Source organism: Camelus bactrianus, chromosome 22, assembly GCF_048773025.1.
Source record: "Camelus bactrianus isolate YW-2024 breed Bactrian camel chromosome 22, ASM4877302v1, whole genome shotgun sequence".
Classification (NCBI taxonomy): domain Eukaryota; kingdom Metazoa; phylum Chordata; class Mammalia; order Artiodactyla; family Camelidae; genus Camelus; species Camelus bactrianus.
In genome coordinates this window covers 22,242,394-22,264,569 of record NC_133560.1, presented here as the reverse complement: position 1 = coordinate 22,264,569, position 22,176 = coordinate 22,242,394, and the positions used below count along the sequence as shown (strand labels likewise).

Genomic DNA, 22,176 nt, shown 5'->3' with positions numbered 1-22,176 from the left:
TTATTTTATATCTAATGTCAGGTCAGTTTTTATGAGAGTCTTCTGAGTGCTTAAAAAATATTTCTGTTGTTTGAGGAGTCTAAAAATATTTGTCAGTTAATGTTTGAATATTATTAATTGCATTGTAGTAATTACTATTACATAAGTTGAATTCTGAGCTCCACTAAAGTTCGTTTTTTCCCTTTTGGTTTTATTGAGATGTAGCCGACATACAACATTGTGTAAGTTTAAGGTGTACAGCATAATGTCTTGACTTACATATATTGCACAATGATTACCAATGTAAGTTCAGTTAATGCATTATCTCATATAGATATCAAAAAGAAAAAGAAAAAAGTTGTCTTTACTTGTGATGAGAAATCTTAGAATCTATTCTCTTAGCAGCTTTCAAATCTACAATGCAGCAGCGTTAACTATAGTCATTATGTTGTCCATCACATGCCCAGGACTTACTTCTCTTATAGCCGGAAGCCTGTACCTTTTGAACACCTTCATCCAGTTCCCCTACCAACCTCCAATCCACACCCCAACAAATATGATGTCTTTTTTTGATTTTGGGTTGGTTGGTTTGTTTCATATCCACTTTTTGTTTTTTCACGTGTCACTTTTTTCATTTAAGTGAGATCATATAGTCTTTGTCTCACTTACTTCACTTAGCAGGATGCCATCAAGGCCAATCTGAGTCATTGCAAATGCATGATCTCCTTCTTACTTATGGCCAAGGAGCATTCCATTATATATGTTCAATATATATGTCACATTTTCTTTTTTTCATTCATCTGTCAATAGGCATTTAGGCTGTTTTCATCTCTTGACTATTGTCCATAATGCTGCAATTAACAAAGGATACAGATACCTCTTCCACACAGTGATTTGGTTTCCTTTTTAATATATACCCAGAAGTGGAATTGCTGGATCATCTGATAGTTCTATTTTTAATTTTTTGAGGAATTTCCATACTGTTTTCCATAGCATGTATTTAAATTTCTAGCTAAATTTTTAATTCTGTCTATTATTCATTAACTATTTTTATTTTACATCTCTTTCACTAGAATTGTACCGATTACTTGTCACTTAATATGCCAGAGTATATTGTTACATTGATTAATCGTATTTATGATGGAAACTACGATGTTCTTCTAACCTGTATGAAATAATCCTCTTTGTCCCTTGGCACACGTACATGTGTGATTTGTACATTTCAGGGATGCACTTAAACTAAGAATATTTTCCTTCCCAGCCAAAATAACAAGATCACACATAAAACTAATAACTGAATAAATAAGAACCCCTTAATATTATTCATGCCTCATCATTCATTCATATCATAAACAATGTTGTCTCTATTCCTTTAACAATACTTTATAGCTGGTTTATCTAAATCAAGATTCAATCTGGTACCCTATATTGCATCCGGTTGTTATGTCGCTTGGAATTCTGGTCATTCTTTTCATGACGTTGTCTCATTGTTGAGACTAAACCAATTGTTCTGTGGAATGTTCCACCTTTGGATTTGTCTGGTTGCTTCCTTGTGGTGTCATTTACTTTTCTCCTCCATCATCCGTACAACGATCATTTGCTTTGATGATCAGCTTAAGCCAATGGACACGTTTTCAATCCGGTTGCTGCATGCTTTTAACATTAACCTTTCACAGTGAAAGTTTTATTTCACTCTGGCACAAGATGTACAAGGCGTGCTCCTTGCCCAGACCATCTCTCCAGGAACACTGGTCCTTTTAGTGGAATACGGCAATACAGTTATTGTAATTGTTGTTTTTTTCAATCTCATTTTTTTCTGTTTTGAAGATTGCTGCTTCAGCCTTCCTTTTGTACATATTTGCCTAGCATATATTTGTCCATCCTTTTACTTTGAAACTTTCTGTTCAGTTCCTTTACTATAAATAAATCAAATATGAAATAAGATGACATAAATGATTACCAATAAAATACATGTAATGGGTTCAACAATCACTTAAAACACAGGACACTGAAGGAATTTTTTAACCCCAAGATCCAAATACATTTTCTAGAACAGGCACACTGTTCAATAGCATGTGACCTTTATCTTGCATGTCTATCTTTAGTGGTTTCAAAAATGGGAGCATTTCTTTATTTTTGACACTGTTAATAAGAAACCAGTGGTCAAATTATGTTTTAAGCACTTAATATACTGATCCACTTTATCTTTATCACAATGCTGAATGGTAGGAACTGCTATGATTTAATCCATCTTACTGATGAAGATTTTGACTCAGACAAGTTAAGCAAATAGTTATATAGTATAGACTTCTTCAACTGCTGTTTAATCTATGTTAGAACCTCTGTTTTAACCACTCTGCCTTCATTCTGTTCCTGATCTCACCAGATGCAGCATCCTTGTCTGGTCAGAACTATAGCACAGTGTCTGAATTAATCCTCATCGGCTTCTCCACCTTCCCTCAGCATCTCCTGCCTGCCTTCTTCCTGCTGTACCTGCTCATGTACCTGTTCACACTCCTGGGCAACCTGCTCATCATGGCCACCATCTGGAGCGAGCACAGCCTCCACACCCCCATGTACCTCTTCCTGTGCGCCCTCTCCATCTCCGAGATTCTGTTCACTGTTGCCGTCACCCCTCGAATGCTGGTCGACATGCTCTCCACCCACCGCTCCATCTCCTTCGTGGCCTGTGCCAGCCAGATGTTCTTCTCCTTCACGTTTGGCTACACCCACTCCTTCCTGCTCATGATCATGGGCTATGACCGCTACGTGGCCATCTGCCACCCTCTGCACTACAACGTGCTCATGAGCACACGTGACTGTGCCCGTCTCGTGTCCTGGTCCTGGGCTGGTGGCTCAGTCATGGGGATGATGTTGACACTGATAGTTTTTCATCTCACCTTCTGTGGGTCTAATGAGATCCACCATTTTGGTTGTCATGTGCTTGCCCTCTTGAAGTTGGCCTGTGGGAAGGAGACATCATCTGTCACCATGGGTGTCATCCTGGTTTGTGTCACAGCCCTACTGGGGTGTTTATTCCTCATTGTCCTCTCCTATGTCTTCATCGTGGCTGCTATCTTGAGGATCCCCTCAGCTGAGGGCCGGCACAAGACCTTCTCCACATGTGTATCCCACCTCACCATAGTGATTGTGCACTACGGTTTTGCCTCCATCATCTACCTCAAGCCCAAGGGCCCCCGTTCCATGGACAGTAACACTCTGATGGCCACCACCTATACAGTCTTCACCCCCTTTCTCAGCCCAATCATTTTCAGCCTCAGGAATAAGGAGCTGAAGAATGCCATAAAGAGAAATTTCCACAGAAAATTCTCTCCTCTAAGCTCCTGATGGCCAGTATGGTGATGAAGAAATTTGAAAGAAAGCCTAGGATAATAAATCTGTCTCAAAACTGTTGTAAAGATTCAGGTGTGTGAATCTATCCACACCCCATAGGAGTTTGATGCATACTAGCTATTTCTTTATCCTCAACATGTTTATCTCTTTTTTGCATAGACCTGAACCATCATGAGCTCTTGTTTATACCTGGTGTGGTGAACTTCATCTTATTATTTGTGCCTTAGAATTGCTATCTGTCTATAGGCAGGTGGGAAGCCCCAGATGGATGTGTCTAGGCACTGATGCCCATGTTTCTTTCCAAATAAACAAGCAAGAGTATATTTTATTTCCCTCTTCCCCATATAAGAATAAAAAGAATAACATTAAAAATAATAAATACCACCCTAACACTGAGTAGCTTTATATATGAAACACAGTGTCCGATTTTTTTAATTATTATCATCTTAGTTATAATAAATGTAAAATAAGAAAATTATTTGTTTCAAGATAATGGTTTATTATTTACAGTTCCTAATTGCCTCTGGAAGGGATAGAACCAAAGCGGGGTTTTCTATGCTGAGTGGAGTTGAGTGAAGGATGTTAGAATGCAAATGGAGAGAGAAAGACTGAAAGATAATGAGCTAGTGAGACAGAAATCCTTAAAATTGATCTGTAAAGTAAATTGGATAAAGTAAGAAATGGGGAAACATCTGGGAAAGGAAAGTAGAAGGAGGCTGTCTATAATAGGTCTATTTGCATAGGAGGAAGAGGAAAGAGAAGAAATGTAAGGGAGTTAGAAATGGGGCTGGAGAGGGTGATGGAGTGAAATAGAGAGTGAGTGAGAGAAAGGAAAGATAGTGAGAAAGAGAGAGACAGGAGAGGGAGAGAAAAAAGAAGAGGGATCATCGCTTAAGTAAGAACACAAAGCATGCTTAAAGGCTGTGTCTAGCTGATTGCAAATCCCTTGCCCCCTCTCCTACACACAACATTAGGTAAAACATTACTTTCTCATTACTGTGGCTCACTGTGAAAGAGTTAGGGTGATTAATTTATTGCTTGTGTGTTTTAATTATGTTCGTTTTGTACACAACAGTACCACCATCAACTAGTGCCCATTAAGTTTTATAAATTGCTATTTTAAAATAAATGGATGAATCCACATTCTGAAACAATATACATTTGTCAAGAAAACTTTTTAATTGAGTTATAACTGACATATACCAATGTGTAACTTTAATATATATAAAATGCTGGTGTGATACACTTATAATTTGCAGTTTGATGACCACTACAGTGTTAGCTACCAGTTAGTATTAGCAACACCTCTATCATGTCACATAACCTTCACATCTTTCTTGTGGTGGGAACAATTAAGATCTAGTCTCTTAGCAACTCTGAAGTTTATAATACAGTCTTATTGTCTATAGGCTGTGCATCAGACCTCCAGGTCTACTCATCTACTGGTTGAGCTTACGGTTAAAAGTTTGTGCCCTTAAAAAAAATCTCCCCAGTTCCCCCACCCCTCAGTCTCTGGTAACTACCATTGCAATCTGTTTTTATGAGTTTATCTTTCTCTGATCCCACTTTTAAGGGATATCACACCATATTTGTCATTGTCTCAAGTACACGTATTTTCAAAAGATTATAAGCACTATGAAATATGATGAACCTTAAATCCCCCCTCGTACCAAGGGGGAGCATTGAATCAGTGTGACCATGGGATACACCTTCATTCTGGGTTCTGCACTCATTAGTGAGACCAAAGAGTTCACTGCTGGCCCATGAGCCGAGTCACTCTGACACAGCAGGCCATTTCCACGGTGGGACTTCTTTCCTTGACCTAACAATAGCGACTTCCCAGTGACTCTCTGCAGCTGCTCAAGATTCACACTGAAAATGTGGAGGTTTTCTCAACTTTTTCTGAGGCTGATTATTACAGAGATGAGCAATGCTAGGATTTACGGTGCTTTGCTCTCCTCCCCTGTAACCTGGGTTAGTCTCCTACAGCCTTGCCAAACCTGTGTTGTAGCTACCCGGTGCTGCCTAGCACAGGGGGAAGGTCTGCTGTGTTCCATTTCTCTTTGCAGTGTGGGTTTCTGGGATGGGAGTAATCACACCACCCCTGCTTCCGGCAGAAGAAGAACAGATTCTGGCTTTACCGCTACCTGACAAAGTGTCCTGCAACAGATAGGAATCATCGAATCGTATTTTCTCTGAGTGATCGATCACCTCATACAGCTTTCCACCCTGAGTACAGGCATGATGCTGCTTAACCATTGTGGGCACCTTTGGATGTTGCAGACAAGGGTCCTTATAAAATTTAAAGCATCAGACAAATATGGTATTACATGTTTACAGGGGGCCATCTTTAATGGTAGCACCTGGTAACCCAGTTTAGCTATGTCCAAGGAATTCCTCCCAGTAATCACATTTTTTCTGGGTAAAGCATGCTGAGAAAGGTCTTCTTCATGGCATTCTTCAGCTCCTTGTTCCTGAGACTGAAGATGATGGGGCTGAGGAAGGGAGTGAGGACCGTGTAGGTGATGCCCATGAGCGTGTCTCCTTCCAGAGACTGGGGAATCTTGGGCTTGAGGTAGATGATGGAGGCGAAGCTATAGTGCACGACCACCACGGTGAGGTGGGACGCACAGGTGGAGAAGGCCTTGTGCCGGCCCTCAGCAGAGGGGATCCTCAAGATGGTGGCCACAATGAAGGCGTAAGAGAGGAGGATGAGGAGACAGCAGCCCAGCATGGCCGTGATACACACTAGGTCCACGCCCATGGCCACTGTGGAGACATTGTCCCCACAGGCCAACTTCAGGAGAGGTAGCACGTGGCAGCCAAAATAATGGATCACATTAGAGCCACAGAAGGTGAGCTGGAAAATGGCTGATGTCACCACCAGCCCCATGACTGAGCCTCCAACCCAGGACCAGGCCACCAGACAGGCACAGCCACGGGGACTCATGAGCACGTTGTAGCGCAGGGGGTGGCAGATGGCCACATAGCGGTCATAGCCCATGACGGTGAGCAGGAAGGAGTGGGTGAAGCCAAACATGAAGGAGAAGAACATCTGGCTGGCACAGGCGGTGAAGGAGATGTAGCGATCAGTGGAGAGCAGGTCGGCCAGCATGCGTGGGATGACAGCAAAAGTGTAGAAGACCTCAGAGATGGAGAGGGCGCAGAGGAAGAGGTACATGGGGGTGTGGAGGCTGCGCTCGCTCCAGATGGTGGCCATGATGAGCACGTTCCCCAGCAGCGTGAACAGGTACATGAGCAGGAAGAGCAGGAAGAACATCAGCTGGAGGTGGGGGAAGGTGGAGAAGCCGATGAGGATGAATTCAGTCACTGCTGAGAGGTTGGCTCCCTGCATGGAGGCTGTGCCTGAAGTGAGGTGTGACATGGAGAGCTCAGCTCCTGGGTGGAGGGCGGCCATCAGCTTCCACCACTGCTGGCCCTGCCCAAGGGGCTGCTCCTGGTAAATGACAGGTAACATCAGTTGAGTTCTTACTCTGTGCCTCCTATGATTTAATCCTCTCATCAATATAGTGGGGGAGGTGCTGTTTTTTTCACCTTGTTTTGAGAATTTTTAGAATACTTATTAAGAATATTGGGGTGCAGAGAGGCCAAGCAGCTTGTTCAAGGTGAAGTTGTCAAAATGGCAGATCCGAAACCTGAACCCATGGCTGGCTGTCCCCAAAGACTCTACCCTTCTATCCTTCTAGGGATTTTGCTTCCAAACATGAAAATGTTCCTTCACTGAGTTTCCAGCTATTGCTACTCTTCTCCTCTCCTCCCTTCTGATAAATCCTGATCCTCCCAGAGCTTCAGATACCACAAGACGTCCCTACCCGGGGTCTACAACACTTTGTAGTGTGCACCTCTAACTTAATATGAATCAAGCAGATTCTTCCTCTGGAGTCATCCATGCAAGAAATTCAAGGAAGGATGATGTAGAGATGATGTTCTGGTTATTTTCCAGCTCCCATGAGGCCCACCTGCCCCTCCTGAGGCAATGCAACATAGCCATCAGACAAAGGGATGTGGGAGTCAGTCCACTGGGTGCAAATTCCTGCTCTGCCCACTGTGTAAACCTGAGCCACTTTCTTCACCACTCTGCACCTCCATTTCTCTCTACCTGCCTCAGAGAACTGTTGTGGGAACTAAATGAGCTATTCTGGGACTGTGATCTGGAAAACAGTAGGCACGGCCTGTGATAATGAAATCAATACACTAAGTGAGCAAATGCACATGGTCTGTGCTCAGTCAGTAACTTTCGTTTAATGAGATTTCAATCTTTCTTTATAAATAACTGTTTTTAAGTGATTTTTATTAGGTAAGCTTAAAAGGCAGTAAACCACTAATCTGTGGCCTTTGGGGTCTGGCTTCTTTCACTCAGCATGATGTTTTCGAGGCTCTTCCATGTCGTAGTGTGTATGAGAACGTCATTCCTTTTCACAGCCAATCAATGTTCCTTTATGGTTAGACCACATTTTCTTTATCTATTCACCCACTGATAGACATTGAGGTTGTTTTCATTTTTCACTCTTCTGAATCGCGCTGCTATGAACATTCATGCAGGAGTTTAAAGCATAGCAGTGGTTTCCAGGTGCCGGGGAAAGGGGAGACAGGGAGTGACTGCTAATAGGTGTTGGGTTTCCTTTAGATGTGCTGAGAAGGTTCTGGAACTAGGTGGAGGTGGGGGTTGCAGAACATTGAATGTATTTAATGTCACTGAATTGTTGTAAGAAGGAGAAAATAGTCAATTTTATGTTCTGTGTATTTTACCACAGTAAAGAAAAAAATAGGAAAATGTAATGAATACCCTATTAAGTGGGCTCTTGTCCTAGATCAAGCCCCGACAGTTTGAGAACAAGACACAACCAGACGTTTGGTGAGTGGAAGCTGCATTCCCCAAATATCATCAGTTTCCAGAGTTCTTGGCCTCCCTCCTTTGGAGTCCCTTGTTTCTTTCCCTCACTTCTGGGTCAGTACCTGCCCTAGGTTTCCAGGGTGATAGCTCCAAAAGCCCCACTCAGTCCAGATACTCTGAGATATTGCAGAGGGTGAGTCAAAGTCAATGATGTAGAAACAAGAACCTCCAAGAAAAGATTGAATGGGTGAGACATGATCTGGAGAGTACAGTCAGCATGTTCTGTCTGACAGGATCTCAGTTCTTCCCTTCTCCAACTGGCAAACACCTGTTCATCTTTAAGACTCAATTTAAATGTCACCTGCACAGTGCAGCCTTTCTGGACATCTCTTCCCCAAATAGATTTAGTTACTCATTCCTGTGTTCTTCCAAACTTCTGAGTGAGTTTGAAGGACCTAGCATCTTAACTTTTTCATGACCAATGTAATAATGTGTCATGTTGGAGATGCAACTATCTCTGGCACTGGATTTTGAGTTCTGGATGAGAACAGCTACCCTCTATTGGACATGGCACCTGTGCTCATATGTTTCCTGTTAAGTATTTACCCCAATATTGTGAGGCACTACTCTGATCCCTGTTTTACAGAAGTGGCAGCTGCATCCCACACAAGACACATTACTTGCCCAAAGGACCGTGGCTTCTGAGTGGGGGAGCCAGGATCTGAACCTGCACCTGAATGACCCAAAAGCCTACCGTTTCCTAACCTCTCTGTCACACTCACCACTTACTGGTGGCTGTTAATGAATGTCAGAGCCACTCCCAGGACCAAAGAGCTGTTAGCTTCACCACACCAGACCATCCACACACTCCCTCCCTGTATTAATTAAGAGCACAAAACTCCACAGCCATGAATAAAGAAAGGGAGAGGCACTGTGAGGAGATAAGAGCTCACCATGTCTGGGGGAGGTGGTCCAGGGCTGCGTATCCATCTTCTGGGATGAGGGGGATGCAGAGGCAGCTAAGACTGGTGTCTGTTCATTCTGGAAAAAGGCAAAACTGTAAAGTCAGTAAAAAGATTGGTGGTTGTCAGGACCTCGGGAAGAGAGAGAGGGAAAGATGAATAGGTGGAACTCGGGTTTTTTTAAGGGGTGGAAACAATTCTGTGTGATACTATAATGGTGGCTACATGACATTGTGCGTTTGTCAAAATTCATAGGATGTACAGCACTAAAAGTGAACCCTCATGTAAACTGTGGGCTGTGGTTAATAAGAACATGTCAATGTAAGTCCAGCAACTGTAGCACAGTTACCTCTGGAATGCAGAAGGTTGATAACAGGGGAAGCTGTGGTCGGGGAGGGAGAGGATATGTGGAAATCCTCTGCGCTATCTGCTCAATTTTCAGTAAACCTAAAGCTCTGAAAAGTAAAGTCTGTCTATTTTTTAAAGTAAACAAAGAGCCTTAGGACCATGGAGGGTGTGGGTTCAGGATGAAATGGACTGAAACCTGGCACTGATCCACCAGAATACGTAGTGGTTTCCTCTGCAAGCGTTTGAACAGCCCCAGAGAGAGTGCGATCTGGCTGTCTGACACTTAGTGGAATCCACAGCGGGGCCAGCTCTCCACCAAGGAACACAGGGGCCAAGGCCACCTGTGAACAAATCTTGTTCTCGTATACCCCTGCAGCAGGGTTTTCCAACCTCAGCCTTAGGGACTTTGGGGGCTTATAATTTTTGTGGTTGTGGGCTGTCCTGTGCAGTATAAGATGTTGAGCAGCATCCTTGTCGCCCACTACGTGCAGGTAGCTTCTCCCAATTGTGACAATCAAAAGTATCCTCACATACTGTCTCATGTCCCCTAGGGAGCAGAACTGCCCCTGGTTGAGTACCACAAGCGAGGTCTGTGTTGCCTCCATCTTGCCTTACCCATCTGCCCCCATCCTGGCTCTCTCTTCTCAGTGGAGTTCTTTAGGATGCCCTTCTGCATCCTCCCTCCCATCTCTGCCACCATCGCCTCCCTTTTCTCTCCCCATTTTCATTCCTAACTCCTTACCGTCACCACACCTGTCCGCCCTGGTGCCCCCGGATACATTACACCCTTGGTGGGTGACTGGAGCCTCTCAGTCCTAAATCCTCTTGTCTCTTTTCTCTGCCTCCCCTCAATCCTTTTACCACTGTTTTTCTGGCCAGGACGGAGAGGGGAGAGAAGTTAAAACGCAAGCAGGTGTTCTGGTAACTGAGAGCAGTAGCTCCCCTCTCTGCACCTCAGTTTCTTCACCTGTCCTGAGAAGCAATCATCCCATCACCTTGAAGATAGGAAGTGGAGCCCTGCCTTCTGCTCCCATCCCGTAGACTCGAATTGCCCAAGGATTTATATAGACAGGGTGGCTTCTCTGAGTCTGTGGCAGTTGCTGGTTCCCCAGGTCTCTCCTGGTCAAGTGGGAGGGAGGGACGATGACTCACCTGGGGCTCCAGGCTCTGCACCTCCTTCTGCCTCACTCCAGTTGGAGGTCCTGGTTTGATGTTTCCTTGCAGGTGAGGGCTGCAAGGCAAGAGCCTGCCACCCTGAGTATGCCAGCAGGGTAGAGAGGGAAGGGCTACCTGAACCTCACCATCATTATTTATGTTGCCTCTGCTCCCTGCCTGCTGCCTTCTCTTGCTGTGGTCCCACTGCCTATGCATCTTCCCTCTGCTACAAGGATGCTGGGACCCCTGGGGACCCTGCAAGGTGTTGGACAACCTCAGGGAGACTTTCTCACTTTCCTTCCATCCCTCCCTGCCTGCCAGGTGTGAGTCAATTACCTGGGCTTCTCAGGGGCTTGAGCAGAGTTTAATGCTTCACAAATTTGGCATTTGAGGCCCTGGTTCCTGACTTTGGCAGGAAAGCAGTCCTGCCATTGCCTGCTGGGGCTGAGGAGGCTGCCCCACATGCCTCTCCATCTCCTTTCTTCCCTGATCGGATCATTTGTCTAATTACATGTGTTTAAAATTTTTTTACATCAATACATAAATATGTTTCTTCCTATTAAATCATTGAGATGCTACAAATAAGGCTAAAAGTCTTGCAATGGCCAGCTATGGGATCATGATGGTGAATTTGATGGGCATCCTTGCAGAACTTTGTATGCAGGAGGGTGTGAACAGACACAAACACATCAAATAAGATACTGCTGTAGAGCTTTGTTGTGCTTTTTGCTTGCTTGTTTTGTTTTATTTTTGAGGTGAAATTCACATAACTTAAAATTAACCACTTTAAAGTGAACAATTCAGTGGCATTTAGCACATTCACAATGTTATTCAACCACCGTCTCTTCCTAGTTCCAGAACATTTTCATCACCCCCCAAAAATGGGAGATCCCATCCCATTAGCGGTCTTCCTCCCTCAGCCCCTGGCAATCACTTATCTGCTTTCTGCCCCTGTGGGTTTGCCTGATCTGGACATCCCATAAAAATGGAATCATACAATTTGTAGACCTATGAGGTCTGGCTTTTTTCACTCAGCATAGTATTTTTGAGATTCACCTGTCAGATAGCATGTTATCAGTGCTTCATTCCTTTTAATAACTGAGTTAATATGTCATTTTATGGCTGGACCATGTTTTGTTTACTTGTTCACCCACTGACGGGCATTTGGGTTATTTCCACCTTCTGGCCACGTAAGTAGTGTTGCCATGGATATCTGTGTACAAGGATTTTTTTTGAATTCTTTTAATTTCTTTGGGGTACATTCCCAGGAAAGTCCTTAGTCATATAGTAATTCTATATTCAATTTTTTGATGAACCACCAGGCTGCTTTTCATACCACGTGATTTAACACAATTTGATTATTCTGTAGGTACCTTTCTGCAGCTTGGCTTTTTTACTCATCATTTTGGAGTGATATTCATGTTAGTTTATATAGAATAAGTTTTCTCAACCTTGTCAGTGTTGACATTTGGGTTGGCTCACCCTTTGCAGTGGGGGCTGTCTGAACACTGCTGGATGTTTAACAGCTTCTTTGCCCTCTACCCACTAGATTCCAAGAGCCTCCCCACACTAGCCATGACATAAATGTCTCCAGACATGGCCAAATATCCCCTTAGGGACAAAATCACCCCCAAAATCGCCCCCAGGTGAGAACTGCACCTATAGAAACACCTCATTTTTATAAAATTAATTTAATAGTCAATATTATAAATATATGTGGTGTATGTTTAACTATTAGACATCTCGATTTGCTTCCAATTTTTCACCATTGTTAGGAATTATACAATACACATCTTTATATGTCTTTTGCTACAATCAGGAACTCCCTGATTCAAATACAAATTGAGTAGTGAGATGATCAGGTCATAAAAAATACGATTCTTAAATTTAAGAAGAATTGCCAAATTCAACTCTCAGGTGGCTGTGCTGATTTACACCCTTGGCACTTGTGTATCAGGGGATCTGTTTCCCCACGTCCTTTCTAACGCTTGACAATGTGAAACTTAATTTTGCCAATATGGTTGCCAAGCGAGCTCCCATTGTCACTTTAAATTGCATTTCCCTAATTACTAGTGGGATTCAAAATCTCCATCGTTTATTAGCCGTGTGGGTTTCCTTTTTGTCACATGCCTGTTCAAAGTCTTTCCTCGTTTTTCTGTTAGATTATCTTGTTCTTACTGATTTGCAGGCGTTTAAAAAGAGATTCTAAATACTAATTTTTTTTACCTTTTTCCTTTGCTTTCTGTTTCTTGTACCTTAATATTGTTCTAATCAGAAACATCCTACTTAATTTCTTCTAATGCCTTTATACTACAGTTTTAGGGGTGAAAAACTACAGCATGTGGGTCCACTGCCTGTTTATATATATATTTGTTGGAACACAGTCATACCCACTCATTGATATATTGTCTGTGACTGTTTTTGTGCTACAACAGCAGAGTTGAGCCTTTGTGACAGAGATAGTGCGGCCTGCAAAGTCAAAAATGTTTACCATTTAGCCATTTACACTTAAGTTTGCCAAGCTCTTAAACTGTATTTTACCCAAAAAAAAATATTGTGCAAATATCTCAGATTGGGTTTCAGCTTATTATTTTTAAGACTATTTTTAGAGCAGTTTTAGGTTCACAGTGAAAATGAGAGGAAGGTACATAGATTTCCCATATACCCTCTGCCCCCCACACATGAACAGTTTCCCATTATCAACATTCTCCACTGGAGTGGTACGTTTGTCACAATCGATGAACCTACATTGACACGTTATCATCACCTAAGTGCATAGGTTACGTTGTGGTTCACTCCCGTTGTTCCTCCTATGGGCTTTAGATAATGTATTATGAGATTAATCCATTGTTAAGGTATCATTTGGAGTGCTTTCACTGCCTCTATGCTCTGCCTACTCATCCACCCCTCTCCCCTAATATCTGTCAACCACTCATTTATTTTTTTACTCTCTTCATAGTTTTGCCTTTTTCAGAATGTCATATAGTTGGAATTGTACAGTATGTAGCATTTTTAGAGGGTCTTCTTTCGCTTAGTAATGTGCATTTAATGTTCCTCGGTATCTTTTTATGGCTTAATAGCTTACTTCTTCGGCTCTAAATAATATTCCATTGTCAGGATGTACCACAGTTTAACTATGCATTTACCTACTCAAGGACATCTTGGATCATAGCTGGATCATATGCTAGTTCTAGTTTTAATTTTTTAAGAACTATCCACATTCTCTTCCATAATTGCTTCACTAGCTTACATTACAACAAAAATGCATGAGGGTTCCCTTTGCTCCACATCCTTACCAACACTTGTTATTTTCCCCCTTTTTGATAATAGGTTAACATAACAGGTGTGAGGTAATACCTCACTGCGGTTTTGATTTGCATTTCCCTAATAATTAGTAGTGTTGAACATCTTTTCATGTGCCTGGTAGCTTGGAAAAATGTCTATTCAGCTTCTCTGCACATTTTTTAATCAGGTTGTTTGTTTTTTTGTTGTTGAGTTGTATGAGTTCTTTATATATATTTGGATACTAATTTCTTATCAGATATATCATTTACACATATCTTCTTCTGTTTGGTGGATTGTGTTTTCATTTTGTTGATGGTTTCTTTTGTGTGTAGAAACTTTTTAGTTTAATGTATTTCCATTTGTTTATTTTTGGTTTTTTTCCCCTCCTGCCTAAGGAGACATATCTAGAAAGATATTGCTAATACTGACGTCAAAGAGCACACTGCCTATGTTTTTTTAAGTGTTCTATGGTTTCATGTTGTATATTCAAGTCTTTAATACATTATGAGTTAATTTTTGTGTATAGTATGAGACAGTGATCTAGTTTCTTTTTTCTTTTCTTTTTTTTTTTTTTTGGCATATCTGTCCAGTTTTCCCAACATCATTCATTGAAGAGACTATCCTTTCTCCACTGAAGGATCTTGGCTCCTTTGTCCTAAGTTAATTGTCCATAAATGTGTGGATTTGTTTCTAGGATCTCAATTCTATTCCGTTGATCTATGTATCTGTTTTTCTTCCAATATCATGCTGCTTGAATTACCATGGCTTTGTAACATAGTTTGAAACCAGAGAGTGTGATGCCTTCTTTTTTCTCAGGATTGTTTTGGGTATTCAGAGTATTTTGTGATTTCATATGATTACTTTTTGCCCTAATTCTGTGGAAAATGTCCTTGGGATTTTGATGCATTGAATCTGTAGATTGCTTTGGGTAGTATTGTTAACTCTTCCAATCAATGAGCACAGAATATCTTTCCATTTATTGTGTGTCTTCTTCAATTTCTTTCAACAATGTCCTAATATTTCTCAGTGTACATGGTTTTTACCTCCTTGGTTAACCTACTGTCAATGTACATATGTGGGCCATGTTATATTTCTCCACGTGTCTTGTTCCAACGCAGTGTAGGCCTCCCTGGAGCTTAGGTGAAAGGGATGGCAGGACCACATCAGTCCATGCTGGACTCTACCTCAACCTGCTGGCTACACATGCCTTTTATCTGACCTCTCTGTGGGACACAGAGCAATTATTCTAAGGAGGCCATCAAGCCATTCATAGTCTATCCATCTTCCTCCATGCTCAGCACACCTGCATGCTTTTGCTCAAAATGTTCTCTCTTCTGTGAATGCCATCACATTACTTGGAAATCTCTTCCTTGTCCATCAAAGTTTTCCACATGAAATGATACCTTTGACACTCCCACCTCTCTATGTCCTCACATCATTTACCCTCATGTATTCATTCATATAGTCAACAAATGCTTAATCAGTACTTATTTTATGTGGAAACATTCTAGGTGCTAGGATCTAGCAATGACCAAGGACAGAGTTGATCTCTACCTTCAGCTTCTTCTGGTCCAGTGCAGGAAGCTGTCACGTAACCAAAGAGGACAACACACTGTGGTCAGAGGCGTGATGAGGAAATCAATCCTAGGGGCCTGAAGGAGCTAAGTGCAGATCAAAGACTAGCCTGGGGCTTAAAGAAGGCTTCTGGAGGAGGGTGATGTCTAAAGTGAGACCCGAAGGGTAAGTAGGTTTTATCCACGTGAGGCACACAAATGTGAGAGAAGTTTCTAGGTAAAGAAAACAGAAAGTGCAAAGGTTCAGGATAGCAGAGGCATGGTGCACTCAGGGACATTCATATGTCTAGTGAGCTCTGGAGCATTGAAGGTGGCTGGGGGATTTCTGGAATGTGAAGGCATATAGATGGGAAGGGCAAGAGCATGAAGGCCACTTGAAGAGTTGTTCCAGAGGCAATAGGGGTATCCCACATATTTTAAATATACTTTTAGAAAAGAATTGTAAGATATTTCATCATGTGAACATATTCATAGACATTTAGGTTGCTTCCACTCTGGGGTTCCTGTAAGTGGCATTCCTGTGAACAACTAGTCCATGAACTTTAGTGGGTAATATTTATATGTTGTTCCATTGGGTCTGTACCTGGATATGTAATTGCTAAATCATAGGGGAGATTTGTGTTCACCTTCAGTAGCTATTGCCAGTTCTCCAAAGACATTGTACCAAGGAGATGGTTTCATACACAGGCAGCATGGTCAGATTCTTGTTTGTACGGAGCTTTTGCTGGCTGCTGTGAGAGGAGCAGGCTGTTGAGGGCAGAGGTGGGTGTGGGGAGACCCCGTGAGTGGTGGGGAGAGGTGGGGGGAGGATAGGTGCAGGCATCCTGGACTAAGTGGTCAGATTTGAGGCTGATTACAGAGGTGGAATGGACACTATTGCTGACTAGACAGAGGGAGAGAGGAGTGAACTCTTTTACCCATAACACTTACAACACAAAGTGTGTGGCTTCGTTCCACATCAAGGATCAGTTCTCCAACTCTGGACATCAAGTGGGGGTCTTATAATTCAATTCAGTTCTGAGACTAACCTGGAGTTAGCCTCAGACTCCACAGCTGAAAGGTTCATTCCCACAAGATTGCCCCACCTTGAGACCAGCCTCAGGTATTGGGTGCCCATGGTACCTACACTTCTGTCCCAATTGGCTACAAAGTTGTTTCCACAACCCATCCCCCTTCCAGAATGCACTTTACTAGAATGACTCACAAAACTCAAGAAAGTGCTTCACTTGCTAGTACCAGTTTATTGCAAAAGATACAACCAAGGAGCAGTTAAATGGAAGGGATGCATAGGGCAAGGTGTGGGCAAAGGAATGTGGAGTTTCCATGGCCTCTCCAGATGCTCCATTCCCCCAGCATCTCCATGTGGTCACCAGCCTAGAAGCTCTCCAAACCCTGTTGTTTGGGGGATTGCATCACTAGCCGTTGGTGATTAACTCAATCTCCCACCCCTCTCCTCTCTTTGGATGTCTCAGTGGTGGGGCTGAAATTTTCAACCCATTATCATGCCTTGGTCTTTCTGGAGACCAACCCCCATCCTGAAGCTACGTAAGAGCCTCTGTCCACTAGTCATTTCATTAGAATTTTTAAAATATGGTTTTATCACTCATGAGATACTAACAGTTTCAGGAACTCAGTGTCAGGAATAAGTGACAAAGACCAAAAGATCAAATATTTGTATCACATTACAGGGAAGCCTATGCTAACATCAGACTTCTGGCTTGGACCACCAGGACAACAGGGATAGGGTAGTACTTGATAGAGGAGAAAAGTGGAGCTTTCCAGTGTGGCTAGAAGTCTTTGAGCACTTGTATTAGCCAACAGACACCATTCTCCAAGACCCAGGTCCAAATTATCCTTATTAGGGGAAGCCTTTCAACTGCCCTCACCCAAGGGCACAGCACTGGATTCCCACTCTGGGCTCCTCCAGCTCCTGCCTTCCCTCTGACCCTACCTTGACCCCAAGGAATTGAAGGCATCTGTATCCAGCCCCGTCTTCCCCAAGACTGGGAGCTCCTCAGCCCTCAGCAGGGGCTGGTGTCTCTCTGGGCAGAGAGAGGCAGCAGGGAGTCTTTGCTGTGTGTGGATAGTTGGAGGAGGAAGTAGAGTCTGCAGATCCCTGAAGGCCCCTGAGGTCCCTCCAGCCTCTCCAGACCCTGAGGATCGCCCTTTCAGGTTGGTTTCATGGAGAGGCTCTCGGGGACAGCCTGCTGGGAATCCTGCAGCAGCGATAAAGCTCACAGTATCAGGTCCAGGAGACACTAGGTCTGACCCCAGACCTGCCTGCGGCCGCTGCTGACAGCAACAAGCAGGAGAGCTGCTTCTGCCCTCTGCTGCTGGCTGTTTCTTGGAAGAGGCACCCCAGGCAGAGGAGGACCAGGAAAAAGAAGGTAAGAAGGCAGAGTCTACAGTTGTGCATAATGCTGCCCACCCTGGGGATGAGGTCAGGGCTGGGGAGAAGGGTGTCAAGAGAGGATCTTCATCTTGGGAGGCTGCCAGGGGGCTTCTCTGTTTGCCCGTGTTGGGTCCCGTGTTCTCACTTACCCTAGGTGCCCCTTGCAGCTTCCAGGCCAGCGGTTGTCGACCAAGGGTGATTCTTCCCCACAGTGGACATTTGGACATGTCTGGAATGTTTTAGGTTATTACAACTTATGGTGGGGAGGGGATGCTACACAGGCATCTGGTGGGTGAGGCCAGAGAGGCTGCTAAACACTGTACAATGAAAAAGAGAGCCAAAGAATGACCTGGCCCCCAAAATCACTAGTGCTGAAGTTGAGAAACCCTGTTCTAGGTTACCTTGTCTCTGCTGCTGTGTCCTGGTCTCGGGGAAAGACGGCCCCTCCTATCCTGGGGCGGAGGCTTTGGGAGAGACAGAGGTGTGAAATGGACGCACTCCCGTGATGTGTGCAATGCTTGCTCAGCACTGGGGTGGGGGCCATCCGCTGTGAGACCAGAGGAGACAGAAATCGGTCTGCCCGTCAGAGGAGATGGGAGAGGCTAACCTTGATAATCGTGGCCATTCCACCAAGCGGGAGGTGGGAAGGTGGGCCACAGGGGTGAGGCAAGGGCTGGAGGGGAGAGTGGAGGTTGGATCAGCCTTCTGACGGGAAACTGTGTTGTGTTTGCCAGAGGTAGTAAGTGCCCCGCTGGGGTCAGAGGCCATGAGTTTAGAATGAGGCCAATTTGTGTCATCTTGTACCGAAGAATGACACTAAACTAGATCAGAACAAGGAGCATAACCTCAATATCAGTGACAACTACTTTTATTAGGTAAACTCTGAGCCCTTTATGTGAATCCTCATGGACCCGCTGAAGGCAGCTCTCCGTGCAATCCCAGTTTCAGGTGGGGTGAGGAGGCTCATTGCTGAAAAGTTCTTTGGATTTGAACCCTGGGTGTCATGACTGTATACTTTGTGATATTTCAGAAGATTCTCTCTGGAAGCCAGAGTGGAGTGGGAGCAAAAGAGAGGACATGGGAGGAGCCTGGGGCTGTGGTCCAGGAAAGAGGAGATGGAGCCATATGGATGTCGAGGAACAGGACAGACCAAGAACTGCTTAGCTAAGAAGGAGAATGCTGAGTGAAGGGAGGGCTGAGTGTGGAAGGTAGTTGATGCCAGGGTCTGGGTTTCTGGCTGGGGCACATAGGTGGTCAGAGCACTTGTTTTTCAGGTCATAAATGAGGTCTTCTCCACTCCAGGAGCATCCTCACTCTAGTGAAGTTCCTCACTGTCCTGGTGATTCTGTGTCCTCCAAATTCCAGGCTGACCCCTACTGGGGGAGACACTTAGAGACAATGCACTAGTGAGACTACCAATGGGTGCAATGATGAGGGGGCCCTGTCCCAGAGACAAGGAGTTCAGGAGCTCTGGGCAGCAATGTGGCTCAAGTTATGCATAAAAATACTTTTTTAAATTTTATGCTGGACTTTCGGTGCAGAGGTTTGAGCAGTGATATTTCTAGTTTATGGCTTTTGGTTATCCTGGGTTTGCACAAGGTTCTTCTCTTATTTCATAAATTTATTCTCTTTCTTTCACCCTATTTTCTTTTCATTTTGTCAATCTTTTAAAAATATTTCATGTTTCCTTTGATTTGTATATGTTCTTGCAAATTTGTATATTTTTCTTTAATTTTTTTTTAATGAATGGGCTTTATTTCATTAGAGGAGTTTTAGGTTTACAGAAAAACTGATCAAGTGGTATGGCGGGTTCCCACTTACCTCCTCTCCCTGCACACGACTTCCTCTATCATTTATATGTTGCATTAGTGTGGCACATTTGTTACAACTGATGAACAAGACAAAGAGTGAGGCTTAATGTGAACTTGGACTTTGGTTAGTTACAATATACATATATTGGTTCATCAGTTGTATTGTATTCAGTGAAATTCCATTACTGTTTCTCTCTCTCTCTTTTTAACTGAACATCTTCTCATTCACCTGCGTAACTCCTTCTGTGATTGTTCTGCTCATATCCTTTGCTCATTTGTACTGTTCCCTACTTCTTGTTCATTTTTCTAGATAGAATTCCCTTGTTAGTTTTACACAATGCAAATTAATTTTCCCAACGTTTCATCTTCATGATAACTTTATCCAGAATTTCCTTTGTGGAATGAAAATCCTTAATTTGATGTTTTCATGTCTTTTTCTAAAAAATAATAACCTTAACTTTTGTGCCTTTTAAAATCAACAAAATAATCCTCTTGCACTTTCCTCTATTAACTTTATAGCTGATACTGCATATTTATGTCTTGCATCCGTCTAGGTTCCACCTTGCACTTGTTCTTGGGCAGAAATTCAGATTTACGTAGCTTCATAAAATGAAGTTTTCCCACCAGAAAGTAGTAAACAATCTATCTTTTCCCTTCGATTTGTGCTGCCCACCCTTATCATATATTAAGTTTTGAATATGAAGGGGTATTATCTGAGATATAGAATCAAATTAATTGATGTCTATCTCTAATCCAGGCTCACACTTTAAGAAATGTCTATAACTCTATACACAGGAGGGCGTATCTCTCCTGTTTACACCATTTTTATTTAGTATGACATAGATTTGTATTGACTTTATTTTCAGAAGGAATTTTAGGTTAGTTTCCATTAAATTCACAGTCAATTCACTGGAACTGTAAATGCAGTTGCACTGATGGTGTAATTTAGGGGAAGAACTGGCACCATTACAATATCAGCTCAACTCATCTGAGGGTGTAGTCTGTTTCCAAGTACTTAGATCATCTTCCTTTTTTTTTTTTTTTTTTTTTTTTACTAGTGGTTAAATTGCCTTTGGAGGTATCACGTGTTTCTGGTTAATTCCTAGATATTTTATAACAGAAGTTTTCAGAGTTTGATATGAAGAACCCTGGGGATCTCTGAGATCCTTTCTGGGGGTCCATCAGGTCCTTTCTTTTCCAGTTACATGTGTGGATGTGTTTTCATCATATACTTCAACTAAAACAACGTATCACCACAGACTAAATGAAGAAGCTGATACGAGCTTAGTTACCTCCTATCAAGCCAAACATTAGGCATATTTGAAAAAATGCAAAACGAGGCCACTCTTCTCACTAAATGTTTTTTTGAAAATGTAGTATATATATACGTTACTAATATCAACATGTAATAGGTTTATTATTGCTCTTTTAAGTGTACTAATAACTAAATATTGTAAAAGATTCTTAGTTTTTGGAGAACAGTATGGAGGTTCCTTAAAAACTACAAAGACCTACTGTATAGTACAGGGAACTATATTCAATATCTTGTAATAACCTATAATGGAAAAGAAACCAAAGAAGAAAAAAATATTTATTTATGCATAACTGAATGACTTTGCTGTATACTTGAAGCTAAGTGCTCGCTTTAGCACATATACTAAAATTGTATAGTTGAAACTAATACAACAATGTAAATCAACTATACTTCAATAATTTTTAAAAATTCTTTGTTTTAGTACCTAATATGGTAAAAATTAACCATTACAATCCACTCAAACAAAAGACCTTTAGGAACCTCAATAATTTTTTAGTGTAAAGGGATCCTGAGATCAAAATACTTGAGAGCTGTTTCTTAATAGTTTGTGTCACTATTGTCTTACTTTTATTTAAATTCTATATTTTGAGGATAATCAATGGTGTAATGCTGTGAGAAATAGTATGGTTTTTGGAAGTTGATCCTGCCTTCTGCAGCACTGTACCCTCTTACTGTTCTAGTATATTATGTCTTGATTCCTTTATCTTTTTGGATAGATGATCATGTCTCTTCCCTTCCAATCTTTCTATACCTTCTTTCTTTTTTTTTAAATAACATAAAAGATTGTTTTTTTTTTTAATTAAAGCATAGTTGGTTTACAATGTGTCAATTTCTGGAAAGGGGATGGGAAGGGATAAATTGGCAGTTTGAGATTTGCAAATATTTACTATATGTAAAATAAATAAACAAGTTTCTTCTGTATAGCGCAGAGAACTATATTCAATATCTTGTAGTAACCTATAATGAAAAAGAATATGAAAAGGAATATATGTATGTATATGTATGCCTGGGACATTGTATAGCTTTTTTTCTTTCCTTTTAGCACCACTCATGACTTTCAGTTCCATGTTAAAGAACAGCAGAGACAGTGAGTAACCCTGGCTTGTTCCTGATCTTAAAATAATGCATGTAAAGTTCACCACTTAG

General features: G+C 42.4%; 2 protein-coding genes across 2 annotated transcripts; one reads left to right on the top strand and one right to left on the bottom strand.

Annotated features, from left to right (window-relative positions):
• The first annotated feature begins 2,329 nt into the window (after positions 1–2,329).
• Positions 2,330–3,327, top strand: LOC105082663 (olfactory receptor 10H3-like). Its single transcript, XM_010972280.3, has one exon. The coding sequence runs from the start codon at positions 2,479–2,481 to the stop codon at positions 3,325–3,327; it is 849 nt and encodes a 282-aa protein (XP_010970582.3). The 5' UTR covers positions 2,330–2,478.
• Positions 3,328–5,740: 2,413 nt separating this feature from the next.
• LOC105082519 (olfactory receptor 10H1-like) lies at positions 5,741–6,688 on the bottom strand. The gene has a single exon (XM_010972079.2). It carries the CDS (start codon positions 6,686–6,688, stop codon positions 5,741–5,743), a length of 948 nt encoding a protein of 315 aa, XP_010970381.2.
• Between the last annotated feature and the right edge of the window lie 15,488 nt (positions 6,689–22,176).